The sequence below is a fragment of the Macrobrachium nipponense genome, chromosome 16, assembly GCF_015104395.2.
Source record: "Macrobrachium nipponense isolate FS-2020 chromosome 16, ASM1510439v2, whole genome shotgun sequence".
NCBI classification, from domain to species: domain Eukaryota; kingdom Metazoa; phylum Arthropoda; class Malacostraca; order Decapoda; family Palaemonidae; genus Macrobrachium; species Macrobrachium nipponense.
Genome location: NC_087209.1, coordinates 30,364,282 through 30,386,805, shown reverse-complemented (window position 1 = coordinate 30,386,805; position 22,524 = coordinate 30,364,282). Strand labels below are relative to the sequence as shown.

At 36.1% G+C, this 22,524-nt stretch overlaps 2 protein-coding genes across 3 annotated transcripts in view; one reads left to right on the top strand and one right to left on the bottom strand.

Annotated features, from left to right (window-relative positions):
* The window catches only part of LOC135195636 (thioredoxin reductase 1, cytoplasmic-like), a 100,882-nt gene extending 81,888 nt beyond the window's left edge, over positions 1-18,994 (bottom strand). The window contains exons 1-2 of the mRNA XM_064221994.1: positions 18,567-18,994; positions 6,058-6,118 (exon numbers count right to left, since the gene is read on the bottom strand). Of these exons, the coding sequence (XP_064078064.1) occupies positions 6,058-6,118; positions 18,567-18,872 (367 nt within the window). The 5' untranslated portion in view covers positions 18,873-18,994. The remainder of the gene's footprint in view (positions 1-6,057; positions 6,119-18,566) is intronic.
* Positions 1-22,524, top strand: part of LOC135195635 (bumetanide-sensitive sodium-(potassium)-chloride cotransporter-like) — a 116,851-nt gene that overhangs the window by 3,030 nt on the left and 91,297 nt on the right. The gene's annotated exons all lie outside the window — the stretch shown is intronic.

The following is a 22,524-nucleotide window of genomic DNA, read 5'->3' as shown; positions in this document are numbered from 1 at the left end:
TCTCTATCACCTGATGTATATCAAGGACTTCTCGTTGTAAACTTGCTTTACTATAGAAACATCAAATAGGACATACTTATGAATGTCATATCTTAGTTTTATGCAAAGGCCAACTGAACGGTCTTATCAATGCCCTTTTACTTTTAGCAACCAAGGGAGAGAGAAAACAACAATAAAAATACACACATATATATTATATATATGACACTTTCAATAAATTGATTCTCAAGCATACAATCACATACAACACAACAGAATAATCTTTTATGAATACTGTTTATCCATCAGCTTCCAACCACTGCCACGCAGGCATTCCCCGATACCAGCTCGGTTCAAGGTCATAGACAGGGATCCTAAGGAGAGAAACGTCAAAACAAGTCTTCATACTATCACCTGCGTTTCCTCTGAGGCACATACAAAATTCTGGTTTGCGTCAACTAAAGCAGAGAGCGATAAATCCATACAGGGTGAAGCGGAGAAAAATAAGTATACTGGAGTAAATAGAGCGGATCGAACTGAAACTGTAGCCTTGTAGGTGTAGCAACCGAACTATTTAGCATAATGTTAATGGAACAATGTCGTGGATGAACAGGGAGATCTTGCTGAAAACAACTTTATGAACACAATATTGGATTTTCAATTGAAACTTAACTTGGATGCAAATCATGACATATAAATTCAAAACACTTGAATCCACCGAGACAAAATGATTCTGCAAAACTCAAGATAAATATTCAATATGAAGACGAATGTGTGGTCAGATTTAGTAGGTCAGCAGCCAAACATAGAGCTGCTAGTCTACCTCAATCAATACAATCGAACTGAAAGTATAATGGAAAAACATATGGTGTTTAATTAATGTTCTGCGCAGTAACGGATAAGTTGAGCAAATTGAAGGTAATATAAATAAATAAATAAATAACCTCAACACAAATTGAGCTACACTGACTCCCAGTAAAAGCAAGAATAAAACACAAAATACTTCTTACAGTCTTCACGGCACTAAAATATGGCGAACCAACATACCTGAGAAGCTGCTTAAGATTCTTTAAGACCCGAAATGAATATTGTAAACAGACATGGAAACGAAGCACATGGGCTATTTGAACCTAGAACAAATTGAGAGTGAGACGAGAGAGCATTTGAACATTGGGCACTAAGACTACTACACAACAAAATAGCGCCTGAAATGAGGACCATACAAGGAAACAAATTAAAAAAAAGAACTAAACACTCTCCTATTCTGCAAGAGCTACGATACTGACTAGAAAACACTAAAAGACAATTATTTAAAAATATAAGAAGCAATTTATTTTGAAAAGGTACAAGGGCCTGCCAGAGAGGGAATCATCACTGTGGATGACTGTGTATAAAACTAAAATGAACAAGACTCATTACTCTAACATTTGTGGAAATAACATCGCACCAGTCACTACGCGGAAAAGATAAATCCCAACCAATAAACTACAAAAGACTTTGAAAATACTGATAAAAGTTTTAACGATAATTCTTCTAAATTCTTAAGAGGAGCATAGATAAGAATTTAGGTCTAGTACTGAAGATAAACAACGTACTTACCACTGATTAAAAAATGTTTTTCCTTAACAAATCAATTTTAATTGAGGAATCGAACGGTCAATATTGTGCTTCACTATAAGCGTTGCTTCTTATCATGCAAGTTCGTGATAAAACGACACCACTGAACCAAATAATTCTTTTATCAGGTCGTTATCAGCGAGGTGTTTATTTCTATTATCGCAGTAAAATCAGCGCCCATTACGTGTGACGTGTCAGGACCACAAGAGAAGTGAGAAACAGAACGAAATTACAGCAATTCAATTTCTATTTATAAACGATTTTCTAGATCATATTCCGGTGAATAAGGATAAGAATTATAGGCAAAGAAGACCTTCAGAATAAAAAGTTCAAGGATGAGTAGGAACTTTTAATACTGAACTTGAAAAAGGTCTTGCACAAGAACAAGGGTACGTTTTTAATCTTTTCGTGAAAACATGATAAACGGATGAAAAATGTAAAACTTCACAATGCTCGGAATATAAATTCCTAATGACTGAATGGAAACTTAACCTTAGGTGCCAGACCTACAAAGAGTAGCGTAGAGAATAAAAAATTATGTAATGCGAATATCAGACAAAACAGCCTAAATTTCAAAAAAATTCACGAATACAATAAATTTAGAAAGATAGGATGACAACTCACACAAATCCGCGCACGCGCGCGCGCGCGTGTGTGATCTTCAACTTTCTAAACTTACAGAGGTTAAAAACAACAAGTGCCCGACTCAGATTACCCTTGAGCTCTTCACAAATGCCCAAGATGTCTTTCAATGAATTGCAAAAGCTCGTCTCTACAGCAGTACAGTTAACATTAGTACAATATTCTTTAATGGGACACGAAGATTTTTCTTCTACGCTGTGATTTTTCCAACTTCTTTGTCTAGTTTGAAAACTTAGGCTGAGACCCCCCTAAGGACAGTCAACTACTAGAGGATTCTACAACTGCACTAGCCAAAAGGCTCTACATCTTAGCTGTAACCAAGTAGTGTTAAATCTACTCAGTTTCTGTTTTCAGAAAACTTAAGTCATAGGAAAAAGCTGAGATTTAGCGGGACTTCCACATTTAAATGTCATGGACTAATCGATCATTCTGACCGTGCATTAAAGAATGTCAAGACAATCATATCGAAATCTTGGTTCACCACCGATTCGTTCAAGGGTCAATACATCAACAGGACACACGTTTAAGACTGAATTACGAGGCTCTGATTCAAAATGACAACCACTAACAATGGTTACTGTGACACTTCTGACAAACCACAAAACCTATAAAACCTATAAAAATAAAAACTATCAACGTTAAAAAGCTTCCCGATTCGATTCTAGCGGTAATAATCTTTTGGGTTTTAGCTCTTTGCCTTATACTTTCCACCTTCATTTATCATTGGCAGAATCCTCTCCATTTAGTCAACGCTATTGATCCCCCAAGTTCTCGTTCTCATGAAAATTCTGATCTTGAGAGCAAATCTAATAACTCAGTCCTGTACAATCTTCTTTGAAAACCGAATAACATTCCTCCCAGTTTTCCATACCAATTTTTCAATACTGGCAAGTGAAAATAAAAATAAATCCCTCAATGTTTTCGGAAGTCGAAAGTAACTTAATTCCGATTACTAAGTCTTCATAATGACCTGAGTTTGTTTCTGTTTCTAATCCAACAGCCCATACTTCGGCTTCAAGTTTGAAGCCCCTGCTAGAGGGCAGAAAACTAATGCCAAGGTCTGGAATTCTCTACCTGCTTTGCTTCTCATTATTGTGTTGGGCTAAACTGGCTTGCACTAGCGAGGGCTCGTTTATGCGAGCTACCGTAATCAGTATTCGATTATATCAACGCCTACAGTCATCACAAAAAAGGTCACTCATTTAACTGCTGACTTCCAGTTTCGTCAATCATTTCTTGTCTCGGTTCGGCGAGATAAGAGCGCTATGTTGTCTCGAGTCACTGGCCGTGACTTGGGGAGATGTTAATTTATTATACGGAAGGTGGGAAAGTGAAAATGAATCTGATTAAATGGTCTCCCTTATGTAAGCCGAGGGTTGCCTCAAAGAAGGCCTCCGGTTTTCATCATATGACGGATACACTTTGTGACGGAGCATGGTTGCTCGCGTCTTATTTTTTTTCCTATTTCACCACCCCAACAGCTCTCTAACAACTGACATACATGCTTATACTTCAGTGGTGAGATCAATACAGAAATATAGGACTTTAACAACCGTGCTTGCAACATTGCTTTTGAAACTGCGATAGAACGTATTCGACGTTTATTATGTGACATAATCGCCAGAGAGAGAGAGAGAGAGAGAGAGAGAGAGAGAGAGAGAGAGAGAGAGAGAGAGAGAGAGAGAGAGAGAGAAACCTTTATAAGTGATAGTAGCTACTCTAGATCATAGTCCTTAGAGCACAGCAAAATACCAAAGTTCATGTCTTACCAACGGCCATTATTTCATCAAACAACTGAATGCATACTATACAGAAATCGATGTTTACCTGGAGACCTTAAGACTGTGAAGAAGGGCATCAAGTGTAAGCTATTACGAAACATTCTTCGACAAGTGACAGCTCCCAACATCCGTAAAGGGGGAATTCCACAAAACGCCACAACCACCAACACGATATGGCCTACGTGAGGGAGCATAACAAACAGCTTTATTTTATACAATATCACTCGAATTGTCCCTAGAGCAATGCCTTTATTATCACGTGTTTATAAACCGAGGCAGATTTCTTCTCTCATTTAAGTTGGTAAACTGGGTGTGAATAAGACTGTTTTCCTCCATTTATCTTAATACAACAAAACGTAAAAGTAATGGCCGCAGAACGTTCAGATCTGTTTAATCAGGTGGCATTTGCCAAGCAAATATCAAGATAGTTGCCAAAGTGACTTTTCAGACATTATTACCGTTGTAAAAATCCCTGAGTTTCCTGACATTCCTTTGTAACTAACATCATTCATGTACTTGTAAACAAAGTGGCCTTCGGTAGTTTGCCACCAAGGGGATTAACATGTTTACCATTTTTTAATGAATACAATGTTGGGATTATTATTATCATTCTTACTTTTCAAAAGCCGAATCTTATTCGTATGGAACATGCCCACAGGGACAATGACTTGAAATTCTTACTTCCAAAGAAATGGTGTTCATAAGAAAGTAATAGAAGCTATTGGGAAATGGTTGTAGGATGAATGAGTGTCACTGCCTTGAATTATTTCTAAGTTTCTTACAACATGCATCGCGTGAACCTACTTCATGGTTTCTTGCAGCAAGTTAGTCTCTCCCGCCTAGCTGCTATGTTTCCTTTACATTACTTTTTATTTCCATCCTTTGCTCTCTTAACTTTTACCCTCAATTCTCTTCAATTTTTTTAGCCCACTACTCGCCTTATATGATGTCAAGGAGTGACTCGGTGTAATAGTTTCACCTCTTTAAATGGTGGAATACATCATATAAATCACTTGTGCAATTTCAAATCAAAACAACAATAATTCGCATTTGACTGAAACCCTGCAAAGCCCCGAGATTCTTTTGAAAACATGAAACGACTACGAAAACTGAAAAATGATAGCCAGCTTGGTTTAGAATTACAAGGCGTTAGCTCGATTCTCCTCGGAAGACCAAACGATTATTTGATAAGACTGGTATGCGACTGACAATTTTATCAGATATTCAAGACAACTATTCCTTGTGGTAAAGTGTCTGAACAATGTTACCAAATCTTGACGACGTTTATATGTTCCTAGTGGGTTGTGAACTTCGACAACGCAACGAATGACGACTTCCGTTTTAACTGTCTACATTGCACTCAAGTTTTACTGAAGTATAGCATGTGTCCTCGCTTCATGCAAATCCGAATAAAAAAAAAAAAAAACTATGCGATACATCAAAATTAATGTTTACCAACAGTAAAACTGCATATTTCCTATACGTCAGGCGTTACGGAATTCACAAAACTGTCTAACATTTCAATACAACTTACAACACCCATTTCCTTTCTTTACGGATATTTCAAAATGGTATTACGTCAGTGAATGTCACTACTGTTTCACTCCTATACACAGGTGTAAAACATGAAATGCCAAAACCAACAGCAAACAGTTTTTAGAGAAATAAACCTTGCAATTCTATAAGTCATAAACAAACTGACTTTCACTATTATAATCAACTAGACAATGACAACTATTTTTCAGCTATTTCTTTTTCACTGCACAATAAGGTTGCAAATTCAGCAAGTCACTCTCTCTCTCTCTCTCTCTCTCTCTCTCTCTGATACACACACACACACACACCAGCAAGCACAAAACTAATTCAATGGTCATGGTACATGCATCTTTAATGGTATATACCGATCTTATTCTATTCAAACAAGATAAAATTCTATGCACGCACACCCAAATATACATACGTATATATATAAAGTAAATATATCTGCATTTACAAAATTGGATTCATTAAAGTACAAGGCTAAAACATACACACTTACCAACTTGATCTAGTTCCAATGCCGTATACTCGACGTCCAAACTCTTGAACAGAGTTTTAACCTGCAACGAGGAAAAAAGAAAATGTCAATAACCAACCAACTACTTATATAATCCACTTTTGAATTTATTACACTGACCATTTTACAACACCTGTAGATAGGTAAAATAACTGATCAGACAGCTCAAAACAGAACTGGCATTATAAATTACGATCCTCAGTTCATGGCAAGATCTTGGGAACAGAAAGGAATGTTTACCTTACGCTCACGACTCGACACTAAATGGTCAACAGTAACAGAAGAATGTGGGTCAAGTCACGCACAAGATATTAAATAGTCACTTATTAATTTGCTCCTTTTCCACAAACCTACGATACGCGATCAGTGACTTGTTCCTTCTCTCATTATTGCCTGGCCGGATCCGATCCTCTGATATAATGCACAAAGATGATGCATAACTTACTGTTTTAGACTTGAGTGAGCAAGAATAGGAAAACTTAAAATGACAGACTTCTAACAGTGAATGAAGTGGCGGCCAGTTGAAGGTTCTGGCGGACAAATCTGTAAGTAAACAATTTTTAAAGATATCTATTCTACAAAAAATGTGGCAAGGAAGGCAGCTGCCACTTCACAATGACAAGTGCACGCACTCAATGCGCATAAACATTTTGCTGCCGAATTCTAACTTGCAACTCGGCACTTCTGTCCTAATAACAATCTTATAGGGTAAATAGAAGGGATCTCGTCTTATATCGATTACTAAAACTTCATCGAATATAAATGGAAGCCAAATGTCTTCTGGTTCAACGGCATCGACTCTTCAACCTTTAACATCGATATCTGAAGATTCCTAATTGATATGCATTAACAGCAATACAGCCCCATAATGATCATATGATGTCCCGCATCAATATCTCAAAATGACTTAGCTCCCTAAGTAGGTACGTAATTGCATGTAACCTAAAAAGCGGACCATTATTTCTTTAAATAACGACCAACGAAAAGTGACGATGGAGGGAGGATGTGGGAAGGATATCTATCCCATGTACTACAACCCCAACCTTCTTTTTCGTATTAAACGACTTGAATGAGCAAGAGCTGGTAGGCTGCCTTGCGTGTTTCCGTTGGCATTATGCGGATCACTGTACTTTGCCTTAAAATACACATACGTACACTACGAGTCTGATCACATCACCGTGATTCATATTTACCCATTAAGCTACAAACGTCCTTTTAATATCTAATTCGCTCTACCTCAGAATTAATATATTTTCATATATGTTAACCGAAGGAGAATTTTTAGTTGATAATAATGTTGTGGGCTCCCGACGAGATTATTATTAACTAAAAATGTCCATTCGTTTAACATATATGAAAAAACATTAATTCTGAGGTAGAGCGAATTAGATATTAAAGGATATTTGTAGCTTAATCCGTATATTCATATATATATATATATATATATATATATATATATATATATATAATATATATATATATACACACTCACTCCACAACAATGAACGGAAACATTCAAGATTCGCGTGTACGCAAGGCCATCTTAGGTAATAAAATAAGATAAAAATCACGTGCGCAAATCGCATACGAGATCTCTCGCCTAAACCTTTTTCTGGCATCTACGGTTATGGGTGAACCTTAAAGATGACACGTGTACAATTCCCCCAAGGGCAGGTATGAAGGTCGTTGGTCGCAGACGGTGCGCAGACTTCCGAGATACAAGGAAACTTCTTGCAAACTCATCTCGCAGAGTCAGCAAACCAACAAGCGTGTAGAGATACACGCGTTACATTTGGTTTACAAAACGATACATGAAATACAATATGAACAACGGCGAATATACGCCGAATGTTACCAGATGGGAACTAATACGCAACTGCAGGAACACCTATTATGCGGGGTACAATGACACCATCACCACAAAGGATATTCAGCCATGAGCATCGGCCGCAAACCTTACAATAAAATTCCAATCCTTTTAAAATTCTCAAGGACCTGCAAAGTAATTTATACGGATCTATACCTGTAATTCCGTCTAACATAAAAATATTCACTTTGAATATCTTTGACGTCAGATAAATACGTATATATTTCCAAACACCCTTGTCGTTTTGGGAAGGGCATATCAACCTTTCTCAATCAATTGGGTTGATGTTAGAATGCAGTCTAGACAGTCGAGTTGAGTTGAGTGTAGAATTTAAGCCAAAGGCCAAGCACTGAGACCCATGAGGTCATTCAGCGCTGCACTCTAAAGATACATTCTAAACCAATCGGTTCTAGATTTCATTTTTATCATATTAAGCCTTAGTCATGTTTTACACCGGGCAACGATTCTCTCTCTCTCTCTCTCTCTCCTCTCTCTCTGAAACGTGGCACATTTTCAGCTACGGTGCCAGTTTTCTTGAATGGTTCACGTGCAGGCTACGTTGCCCTTGGGGCATGTAGGGGTGGAATTCAGATACAAGAAAATGAGTATGGAAATATAAAATATCTATAAGCTACATGATTGTGTAGAGTATTTCAAAATATAAAAACATGTACAGTATGAACTGTGAATATTTGTATTTGCACGAAAGAAAAAAAAATCATATTTAGTAATTGTAAGGCGAGCATGAATCGGCATATATCTATGCGCAAAAGTTTTAGTATATACATGTATATATATATATATATATATATATATAATATATATATATATGTATATATAATATATATATAGATATATAATATTATAGTATAATATAGTATATATAATATAATATTATATAATATATATATATATCTATATATAATATATATATATATATATATATATATATATATATATAGATATATATATAATAAATATTACGTACAGTGTCTGTGTGAGAGAGAGAGAGAGAGAGAAACGAGAGAGAGAGAGAGATTTTTGAGACGAGAAGAGAGAGAGACGAGGAAGAGAAGAGAGGGAGAGAGGCCGAGAGAGAGAGAGAGATGCACCGATACCAAATTTTAGGCCGATACCGATACTAACTTTTAAATCCGACGCAGATACCGATACCTGTTACCTCCATATTACTGTTATTTTGGAGAATTTATAGTTACTAATATCATTCTTGCTCTCTGGTTACTGTATGTAAAAGGTTCAAAATTTGAGAGATCATATAAATTTTACTGAAAATGAACATCCAGTATAAATATTTAGTAATTATTCACTTTATTACCTGGATACAGTTTGGCTTATGTTATGGCTACCAGTAGAAGACTTAATAATTTTGGTCCGTAGTGTTTACTCGAATTTATGGGGTGACGAGCAATCTGAAATCACCAATATATACTATTATTTTGTGTTTTAATTTATATATTAGCTAGAAAAAGTTAGCACTCATTTATTTAGATTATGAAAGGTTCTGATTTGGTGGGCTTTCTTAATATATACATTTTAGGACGCCTAGAATGATTTTAAATTCTTATTCTAATGACAAAAGTATCGGCTGGTATCAAATTCACTGATACCGATACCACAAAAACTAGCCGATACCACCGATACTTGGGCACATCCCTAGGAAACATATCAATGATCTCAAGGTCTATGTAGGAGGAGATAGCGCTTATCTTGGGAAAGATTAAAAAGAGGATTTCAGTTTCAACCGACTCATGAAAGCTACGTTAAGGAGAAAATATTCGCTGTACTCACAGTCGTTTATTATACTCACGGTCTTTCTACCCTCTTCAATATTTTCAAATGCAATTATGAAAATGTCTTACTACAAGCTTGAGATGATATTTTACCATGTTTCTATTGATCTTGTTTTGTAAGTACGTAATCTTACAGTCCAAATACCTTGAGGGAATTACCATGGATGTATTGGAGAGTAAGGTCAAGCAAAGATTATTAGTGTTTCTAAGGTTAAGGATTAAAAAAGAAATAAACGGGGTAACTTCCATTACATTTGGCAGGGTGGGAGGAAACGCCTAAAAGCGACAAGGATTGGAAATAAGCAGAACAACTCTGGCAAACTATTATGAACAGTTGTGTTATACTGTGCGAGTTGCGATTTCATAATTTTTTTTTTTAGGATAATATAGATATATATATATATATATTATATATATATATATATATATATAATGTATATATATATAATTATATTATATAATCGTAATATATATATTAATATATATATCTATATATAATGTAATATATATATAATTATATATAGATTATTAAATAATATATATATATATATTATATATATATATATATTAGTTTAATCGACCCATGACAGATGTGTGCTGAAATAACCAATGTCAGAAAAAAAGGCAATGGATATATGACCGGTATTAATAAAACTTATATACGTATACTAAAAATACAAAACACACTGATTAACGCAAGGCTTTATGCCGAAAGGCAAGATCCAAGACTTTGGCAAGATCCTTCTGTCACAGCAAAAGACGCATTTCCCTGCTCGTCCCCAAGGAAAAACTGTTCACAAAACCGGACTTAACAATAAAAAGTCACCGAAAACACAAAACTTTTCAAGGAATGTCACGAACGTTGACATCGGAAGTGACATGTAACGAAAAGAATCTGCGATTCAAAAAGCCATACAGTATTACAGTATCAGTCTGGTCAGTACCACCTACAACTATCAGTGAAATTGTGAGTTTCACAAATCTATTAATTTTGTTAAAACTATAACCTCTCCGTTCCTCAGCTGCACAAGTAAGTACTAGAAGCAAGTTACTTGACGCCATTCAAATGAATTCAAGCACTGGAGGCATAAAAACTTGGATGTTTCATTGCCTCTGTTTGATTACCAATGCAATGTAACCAAATCACATTGTCGTTTTATTAAATTAAAATATAATAAAAGAAACATAATTCTTTTTCAGTGCAATGAGGTAATAACATTCAGGGTTTCTAATTTATACATTCACTCACGGTATTCATGGATAAAATTAATCCAAGTACACAAAACTGAAAAGAAAGACAGGATATTGCAAGAGCACGACATGTTTACCCAATACCGTATTAACCTCTTCCTAGTTGCACAATAGCTTCACTTTTAGGTTCACAAAACCTTAAATCAAGCATCTAACAAAAACGAATGGAATAATGAACAAGCAGTTATTCACGTTCTGAATTGAGTCAAACAGCAGTAGCAATAAATTGATTTATTGGAAGAATAAAAAGGCTTCCGAGCAGCAAAATTTTTCAAAGCATATAAAATGCCAACTTCAATCACTTTTGAAGTGACTCACAACTAGTATCCATAGTCTACATTACATACTACATACTACTCAAAACTCAATTTGGAATTTATGTGACAATAATGATTCAACTTCCTTTGGCCTGAGTTGTATTTTAAGCTGACTACTTGGGAGCCAGAACTACCATATCAACATCAAGTGACTAAAAACATTGTTAACTATGTGTTCTCTTAACTCTTCTGAACACCAATATTCAACAAATTACATAGTCGTCCTCTCTAACCAATTTACAATCACCAACGATGGAATGAGTACTGCATTTGTACGTATACTATATCCCTTTGACGGTAAGATGCTACCCCAATTATCTCCCGTATTTTGGATAACGTATATTACATTAATTAATAGAACAAGAGGACATCCGCAGATCTTATTAACAAAAGAGAAATAACAATGCTGTTTTATAACAATAAACACAACTAAGAAAGATGTAGAATAAAACATCAAATGAAAGTTTATATTGTACACTGATGGCGACAAAAGCCACAGCCCCTACTGTATGGAATGTGTTAGTGTCTGCGCAGTTGTACGCTAAATGTAATGCGGACAGATACGTGATCTATGTCAAATTACTTAATACCAATCAAGGTACCAATAACACTCCATTAACGTAAGTTTATCACCAATTTCCAAGATAAGAAGAAGTTAAAACTGGGCCAGAAGAAACTTGCAAACTTCACCTCCTAATCAACTGCTAGCACGCACACTACCACTTGGACCACTTCCTGAAAACCTCACTGGGCCACTCCTTAATTGCATACCTGGCAGTCAGTCAACAGTGGCAGTTCATATTTAGGGTAAAGTTCATATTTAGGGTAAAGGAATGCTATCCCAAAAGAAATTAGCCCATCCCCAGCTAAGCCAAGCCCGCACCACCCTTAATTTAAAAGCTTCACAGTTGTGAATTATCGTATAATACAAACAATGCAAACGGCACATTCTTATACAAACTACAATAAGGCAAATGACCTTACCTTGCATAATCTGGCTCTAAAACGCATTTAACGACTGAACCAAGGTGGGGAGGGGGGGGAGGGACTTTAATTTCCCATCTATAATACAGAGCAATATATATTGCCGAGTCTTTATTACAGCTCTCCTGCAATCTTTTACGGTCTGTTTTATTCAGGGGTCATAATTTAAAATCTTCCCTTACTGAGTGACTCAAAAAGTTAGATTTATTAGCTATATTAGCTAAATTTGAAATATATATGTAAGCCGTTGTAAGAAAATAACTTTCTGGCCGATTGTGTTGCTTTACTTGAATTTAAACCATGTTTACAGAAAAACCTCACACCACTACCGTTACCCTTACAAATCTGCTGGAAACCAGAAAAACTGACCATGAAGTTAAACATAACACACACTTTACTATTTACATTGTAAATGTTTAATTATTCAAGACTTCAGTACCCATATGGTACATTACAGTAGAAGCACTGGAGAATATTACATGAAATAAGGAAGAAATGAGCAGCAACTTCAGAAGATAAATGGGATTCCAAATACAGTGTGGAGATTGGTACAACATAGAATGGTTATCACTACCACCAACACCTTGAGAACAATCACTGCAACCTTACCATAGATTTCCCCAAAAAACAGCTGGTGGGGTACCTCCCCCAAAATAAGCTTAGCAACAAAATGACATACTTATGCCTCACCTCAAAATGAATGTTAAAAAATGGCTACGTGCCTTCAAGAATGAAAGTTATGATTTTCAGTAGTGGGAAGGGACTTAAAATTGGTTTTTAAAGCCATTGTACTCCAGAAATCTATGTCATCTTGTTGCTTGACAATAAATTAAAACACCTGTCTGACAATGAAGTACTATTATATTAAGCAATGATTGCCAGTTATGTCTTTTGTCCACCCAACAAAATGTCACAGATCCAGGCAATGGACAGGAGAATCCTGTCTGCTTGTAAATTACAGTGTTAGGTTAGGATGCTCAAAAACCTCAAGCCAATTATTGATCTTCTAGCTGCCATTTATTGCACGATTAAAGCACAGTTAGTGACAATAGTAATATACTAGAACAAATTTCAGAATGACACAACCTTGGTGATTTTGTGAGTTTAAAGTCTGGTAATTTATCACATTCCTTGACAAGGGAGGGAACATAATATTTTAAAATGCTGCTGTGGATCTGCTTAACATGGATGGAGGTGATCCTGGAAATCAGATGTGAATGAAGAGATAAACCATATTTGTCCATCTGGCTACAAATAAGGACAATGAAGAAGGGGTGCAAAGAAAGGGAATCTTTATCCAAAACAATTGATTATCTTGGTATGATTCACTCCAATCCTACTACATAAAATACATAAATCAAATGGCAACACCGATATCAAGGTCTCAAATAGCCAACAAGTCAAGTTCATCACATCTTCGAACTCTATGCCAAACATCATCATAAGAGCAACAGCCATCAATTTTAGTTGCCCTTCACCCTAAGACACTTTTGCAAACTTATACACACACACACAAAATGTCCTTGCCCATTTAGTTGTATATTCTTGACCATCTTGCTACCGGACAGGCAAGGTCAAGTATACTTTGCAGTAAGGGTCTTGAAGAACACCTTGTAAAACATCAAGCAACTGAAGGGTAGTTACATGCTGCAGAAGTTACAAAGCAAACCAGTCAGTGGTTGTTATTGTGGTTTTAAAATATGTAATGTTAATGTCACCAAGAAAAAGTAGAAAAAAATTGGTTGATATCTATTACCATGAATGGTATCTACTATCTTGTGGTTAAAATGTTTATGAAATTTAACAGGAAGAAAAAATTATTTAGTCTATAAAATCTGGCATCATACCTAAGTACAGTATTATCCTGTACTGAAATAATGTATAAAGTTAATTATTTTATTATTAATTTATGTTGTGTTACTTAGCAAATTCATTTAGTTTTCTGACAATTCTGGTTAGGACATGAAATGGGTCAAAATATACTTTGGTCAGGTCCCTTTTTACTGCAAAGGCCATATCAACAAGCTTCAACAATAGTGATCCTCCAGTCAGAGTAGGCATACATTTTTCTTTAGGATTGGCCCCAACTGCATCGAAGTCCATTGCCATTGGTCATCTTATGGCCCCCACTCCATTGCCATCAGTTCATCTTATTACCCATCTTCTACACTGGATCCATAACCAAATACATCTGCCAGAGCTATTCTGTTGCCACATCTCTAAACCAAATTCTTCTGTCATGGCAAAGTCACAGGCCTTACCTTTGCCTGTACCAGTGAGTTATGAGAAGGTCACTTGCAAACTCTATGGAGGTGTACTGCCTCCTCGGTACCAACAGCCACATAGGACATGTACTTTCTTCAAGTATGGATACATAGATGTCCACTTTGGAAAGTATTATTATTTTCCTAGGGTATTGCACTAAAAAATGTACTAAAGTTTTTTCCAATTTATATTCTAGAGTAACTTGTACATTATGTGCTGAACACAGAAAACAGTGGCAAAAGAACATGCAACAGCAAGAGTGTGCTGCAAATGTGAAGTGAGCCATCATTGCACTTACTGCTCAACATTAATGGTAATCTAATAATTGTCTTTGATTTACACTAGTGCATATACAGCATCCATTACAGTTACATACTGTACATTACACAATATCTTTGGACATAGTTTTTTTTTACTACAATTGCTACTTGGTCTTGCTACTTTGTCAAGAATACATAATTAGTTTTAGTATGCTAAGTTACTGTGATAAAGTTCTAGCGACCCATTTTGATTGTAGTTACATATTTTTGTTTTGTTTTTAATATAAAAAAAATCTTAATAAAGTAATTCTTACTTCTTTGGATTCTATGCATTCTTATTATTTTCATAGGTTAGCCTGGAGTTGCTGCATGATTTTCATGTAGCCTATAGATAGACAGCACATCCTAGGCTAACCTAGCCATTATGTCTTAATGACACATTGATGTACGCTCACCCAACTTGGATGTACTACTTTGAATATTCCATTTTGTTCTTAAATTATTTTGGACAGGTTTGTACAATAAATGCCTTGAGAGTAAACACAGACTACATCAAGCACTGCAGCTCAAATAAAAATATTGTCAACAATAAACACAAGAGAAAAGCTGTACCTCTGTATTTCCATTTATGATTACAGCATCCTAAATTAAGGAGGGGAGATCATGGTTGAAGTAGAATTTGGATAAGAAGGTGGAGCTGAAATACACCCATGAATTTTCACATTTGAATTAGGCTACAACATCCATAGTCAGTTTAGATACAAGACCCAGCACCCTTATGGATTATACTCGAGTTTTGTATTTCCTCCACAGGAAAAATTGCTTTATCGCTATTATTATCATTATTATTCTGGAGATGAAACCTATTCATATCAAACAGGCGCCCTTGAAATGCAAGCTTCCAAAGAATATGGTTAATTTTAAAAATTACGTAAGAAAGGAAAATTACAGGTAAATTACAGTTGACCAACAAAAGATAACTAAATTCTAGATAAGCAACGAACATGCTATAGAAAAAAAAATTTCCAAGGAAGTAGCCAACCCACAACTAGATTGCTTAGATCTAATAATAAAAAAAAAAAAAAAAAAAAAATTACAGCAATGTACATAGAGGGCCAACAAGGGCTAGCCTTGGATACAACTAAACTATAGTTGACATTTCAGGGGAACCATGACCTAACTTGACCTACCCTTACCTAACCTAACCTCGGATGCCGTGCCCTTATGGGGCCAGGGGAGAAGGGGCTTTGCCTAATCTTGATCGTCCTATCTATAAGTCGTGACCCTTCCACCTGCATACTAGGCTACTATGAGATTCAGGGCCTCTGTAACACGGTTTTTTCGCAATAACTTTTTATCTATGCATTTCATAAATATAACGTTTATTCAGAATACACATTATAGCTACACATAAATTTTGACTGTATTCTGCATTACGTAGGTTGAAAAATTTTGGTACTTATGATGTAAAAGTGACTCTTTTCGAAGAAAGGCCAACTTACTCAGAAAACGGTTTTGAACGCACTCATTACGTAACTTATGACAGTATTTCTTCCCTCTTTCTCGATGGATGATTGGCTATACGTAACGAAGGCTATACCTCTGGCAACAATGATATGCAAATTTAAATACAAGCAAAGCAGTACACCTTTGTGAACTCTGAAACCTCTCCACTGATAATTGTCATAATGAACAAACCAACAAAGTATGTTAATAAATACAAAAACACTTCTATTATTAGTCTAACTCCCAAAATAACTGTCCTAAGAAATTACAGTCTACTTTATAGGTCAATAACAGATTGACAAGATGTAGGGAACTGTTGGTAATTTTAAAAAACATAGTAGACAAGCTTGATTTGATAACTGCTATATCCAATGTCAAGCAATTTTTATTTATTGGCTATCTTCCTATTTACTTAGGGAAAAAAAAAAAAAAAAAAAAAAAAACTGATACCGTATTTTGGCTTTAAACCTTCACCAATAATTATCGTCAGGATGATGACTTCATGAGGCTCCACCCACTTTGGCCTCGTTATAATTCATGATAACACTGAAAGCTATCATGAGCATTGTTGGATTAGAAAATTCAACTGCTGGCTAAAAAAACTCATTTCTCGAATTCTCGGGTAGTTGTAAGAAGTGCTAAATGATCCTCAAAGATCCCAGCAGTTGGCCTAAACGTTTAATTTATGTATATTACTGCTATACTGCTGCGGCACTACTGCTACAGTAGTATTACTACGCTAGCACAGATACCCCACCCACATCTATGTATCGTTCCGCCATTTATAAAGTCTTTGGGTTTCAGAGCCGATGAAACAAGGTGAATGAGTTTCTGTCCGGTGGATGGGCGGAGCAACATTTCGTCAAAAGGTGTTTACATTGATTACGTAATGAATGTTTTTCAACTCTTGGCTCGTAATCATTGGCCATGGGGTCGGCTAGATAATTTTTACTCTATAAAAATTAAAACTATCGGGTTTAGGTTATTGATAATGCTGACAAAATTTGTGTGTGGTTGTAAAATATACATATGTAAATTTTCAGTCCAAAAAACCGTGTTACAGAGGCCCTGAATCTCATAGTAGGTACCTACCAATAACTTCTAAACCAACTTATAAAAGATTTATATATAGTAGTACTTTGTTACCTTTGGTAAGTTCAGAATTCGCCTTCTGTGTACTACCTAGCCTACAACCTAGTCTCTTGATGCCTAACCTAATGCCAACCATTAGAGTAGGATTGATTAAGATTACTAAAACTGGTGTTGCAACAGCTAGGTTACGGACACGTAATTTGTATGGTAATTCTACAGAATAGTTCCACACAGACTGCAAGGAACGTTACTGCAGATACGACATCCACTATACTCTGTTTTTTTTCCATCTGTCCATCCGCCTTGGATGTTTGCGCATGGTAACACTGCGTCTCGGGCTATAAATAACATCCTATTTCGAATATTAACGGTGTGATTCGCATACAGTAAATTATTACAACACGTTTCAGTTACAAATGTACACCAAGGCATCCTTCTATTTACCTAAAACTTAGATAGGCTATAGTGTAACTATTTAAAGCTCGGGACGCAGCGTTACCATGTGCGACCACCACAGGCGGATGGACAGATGAAAAAAAACAGAGTATAGGGATTGGGGAGTCCAATGTATTTCACCATGTTTAGTACTGGCCCCTGGGGTTTAATTACAGTCGTCCAAATAAATATTACTTAAAATTCTTGTTCAGGAGGTAAAAATGCACAGAAAAAACCGCAACTGCCATAGTCTAGGCCGCGGTGGAATAGTAGTACCCTAGATCTACCATTTGTATTTTTCCTAACATACTACCCAGCCTAACCTGAGGTCTTTAAATGAGGGAGTTTCAGCGTAAAACTCGCGCTGAAGGTAATAGCCTATAGTAGCTAACTCATGTATACGGTTTGTCTATAGAACGTGTACTAGGTAGGTAGAAACAAACTATGAACTACTACCGATCTAAATTTACTAGGTACTTACCTATGTTGCCCTTTGACCTACAGCCTTACTAGAATATTTTTAAAAGGCCTAGCCTATGCTATGGTTCAAAAGAACTAAACCTACGGCCAGTGAAACGCCGTAATCAACAGGCCTACGCTTAACCTCTGCTTACAGTTATGCAAGTTCCTTAACCTGGGCCTATACCTAGTTCTAGACATTAGCCTAGTTAGGCTTTATCATTCTACTTTCGAGGATCCTTACCTTATTACAAAACGGGCAGTAGGACTTGCTGAAGATCATAACCTTATTACTCTGTATATACTCGTCCACCTGCTGGGCAGGGTCGCCCCCTGCCGTTATGGGAGCCATGGTGGTGAAAGCAGCGCTCTGGACACGCCAAAGGTCACTCCCGCAGATGCCTATGGTTCTAGTGAGGCGTTTCCAGGCTGTAACGTAAGACCAAGAGGCTTTCCACGGTGCTTGGCGGGGCTGGAAACCGCGTGTCACATGCGTTAACGGGCACCGGCGGGAAACTACTATTCGTAACAGAGAACCAGCTACGTTCATATTGCCTCCCGACTGGGCGGCCTTCTGACGGGATACCGGTGACACCGGATGACCCTCCACCCACGACGGGGAAACCCCCACCAGACACCTTCCTTCAATCCCTCGTAAACAGCTCCTTACACAACAGAGCTGATTTAGTGGCGTTCTCTTCCACACTTTTCAAAAGCAATAATTCTGTAAAACTGAAGATTACTACCGCAGCCTACTTTCCGCTAGTCGCCGGCTGGCATATTTACTACCTTTTCGATATGTTTTGCTTATATTTATGTCTTTTGTTCGTGTTTCTGATATTCACTGTCTTTTGTTTGTGTTTCTGATATTCGCTGTCTTTTGTTTATATTTTACATTCATCCCCAACGGAAGGGTACTAAACAAATTACATATGAACAGGTAGTTACCGAACAAAAGAGGCGTGATACAAGTCTTCAGTTTTCTTAAAGTTAATATTATAGAACGGAGATTAATTCATATAATAAAAAAGTATAAAAAAGAATATATCCTAATAAGTTTATTACCAGTGAACATTCTGGTCTGTTACCGAGCTTATATCATCATCACCAAAATATTATCAGCGATAGGGAATGGTGTATGATGATGAAGCATTTTTCAATTTCAAGGTTTGACCTTTGATAAATGTGTACAGATCTTTTATCAATGGTATATTTAGACCAGGACTTACTGATTCACACAAAAGTGAAAAAAATGACACGTACATGGCAATGAAAGACTAAATGCTGCGCAGTTTATCAATGGTAATCAATCATTGACTACCACTAGAGTCGAGACCAAACGCCTCCTCTTTATTGACATGAATTCCTCCCTTCAGCTATAACCTTGTAGAAAGACATATCCATGGAACAAAAATAGTTTATGGAAGGGAGACTGCAGTCATCAAGTCTTCACGTCTCTTTTGTCATGACCTCCATATCTTCTATCGACCTTGTTGGCAACAAGCCACCGTTGCAGTTTTTTTTTTCTTTTTCATGGTCATCTTGCAGTAAAAATACTTGGTCTAACAATTGTTAAAATTAAATTCGCCATTCACAGATATTCATAATTCAAGTCGTAGATATCACATTTTCTTTTACGTAAACAATCCAACACACAGATTTGATGTACTATACATGAAGTTTTTTTATTCGTGTTATTTTGTTTCCTTTTTTCATGGCAACTTAGGGTGTGTCAGTCAGGTAACGGAATTAATGTACACTCATTAATAGATTACTTCGTGGAAGGGTCACGTAAGGAATGGGGCGAATAAGTGTCCGAATTAAATGAAAGATTAATGAGAAGTTATACGTAAATTGATATACAAACACTTCATCACTACTTCCTTATTGCACACTAATCTTGCAAGAGATTTATTTCCATTTTGAAACAGTGACTGATTAATTTTCATAATACACCTTCTAGGCAATCGTCTTAGAAATAAGTGTAGACAAGTATTTTGGACGATCTGACACAATAATTCTAGGTTTTTCGGGGGAATCAGATTGACATAAGATGCCGATAATATATGGTGAAAACTACAGCGCCTTCCCTTATAGTCATGACGTGTGAAAGGGAGAATTTCACAAGCGTTAATGTCTATTTCGTCTTCGATGTTAATTAAGAGATGGTCTGTTTCTAGTCTAAGAAAACAAAACAACCGTTTCAGTCCCCTCGCACTCCTCCAACTGTTGTTTTTTAATCTCTTAAAAATAATGTTTCATTTACACTGTATCGGAGAATAATTGCAATTCTGTTCTTATGGATTTGAAGCAGTGCTAAACCATACACTTTCAAAAAGCTCACTGCGTTAACAACCACATATCATTGACGCAAATTTCTTTTCAGAGACGCCAAAGTTCATTGTTAAGGCCCTTTAACCATATTGTTATTGTTCAAAAGATTTCATCTGTTTGCTTTCGATTGCTATCACTGACTCACGCAAATCATCTGATTACTTTAGAGAACCAATGGAAATTAATGAATACGTTATGGAACGGCAAATTAGCTATTTTTCAGTCTCACTGCTACGTAATTTCATACGACTAAACTAAAGACACCTCCCCCCCTCCCAATCCCCGCGTTAGTGCAGTGCTATCCACAGTTACCGTTTAACTTGTGGCAGTATTACCTCGAACTGTGGTCATCTATGACCACTATGCCCATTTTTTATTTTTTCTCCGTGTAACCTCGGGTTTCTTTCTAATAAGCCCATTTACGGGTATTAGAGTGTGATGTTTTTGCATTTCGAAACTATGATATGACTCATTCAGATTAATTTAACTTAAGGTTACTCTAAATCTGTAATAAATAGTTCGAATGCAATGAGATCCATATTTGTTACTAAATAAGATAAACAGTTTATTTAATTCCCCAAGATGTTAGTAGTGTTACAACTAAGCCATGAATTTGCTATCGATGTTATCGCACCTACTTTTATTGTCTTGGAAACATTCGAGTTTTTTATTTTTCATTTTATTATTTTTCTTTTACTGAATTCAGACAGAACAATGACACACCATTTTTTTTTTACATATTTGAATACAAGTGATAACGATAACATCGCTTGTGATATACTTGGACAAAAAAAACCACAACTCGCCACGTAATCAGGACTGTCACTGACATCTTGTCTTTTATCTGGATGCTTCGCTGTACTGTACTGAGGTTTTCCCATAACTTCATCCACAAAAGAAAACCCCCAATTCATTTTTAATTCATGTAATATTCAATCTTCTTATTATCGGGTTCAATAGATTTTATGAGGAAATACATAGAAAAAAAGATACAAATGGTAAGTACTATTCACTAAAATATTGGATCATCAAGTGTCATTTTGAAAAATTGCTCATGAATTATCAAGTGTAATTTTGGGTTATTAGCTTTGTATAAAGGTTCATTGCGTTAGAAATTCTTATCCGCTCTCTTTAGCTACTATCGGATCGTTAGTCTAAAAGTTCGCCAGAAAAAAAAGGCATGTACGCGCTTGTGTATAACATTCAGGTACAGATTATCGTAAGTCTCATTTAGGCTTTACTGGACATATTGCTGTAAACAACTAGACAACACATAAACTCCCTGAGATATTGACACTATATAGTAACGTCGGTTTCAGAATAAACCGGCATTATCCCTAATTGCTACGGGAACCTTAATTCGAAAGTAACCACCACCGCTTATATCAAGTAAAAATAATTTTACCGACCCAATATAAAACCAATTAATATTCGACGTCCCTCTAGGATTAACAAGAGTTAAGAGTCTCTCTCTCTCTCTCTCTCTCTCTCTCTCTCTCTCTCTCTCTATCGTCTCTCATCTCTCTCTCTCTCTCTCGCTATATATATAATATTATATATATAATATATATATATTTATATATTTTATATATATATATTAGATCTATACACATATATACATTATAAGCCTTCGTAGCTTATACCTTTATTTATGGATTTATCACGTTCCAGACTTTCGTGATTCACTTATACATATATACAGTATATAATTTCTCTTATATTTTACACAGGGTCCTTATCCAAGATATAACAGTTAAGGCATGAATGAAACAGTAACGTTGTGTTATTTTACCTCTGGAGCCAATGCTTATTAGGACAACCAGCTCAGTGTTTTACAAACTCACAAACTATATATATATATATATATA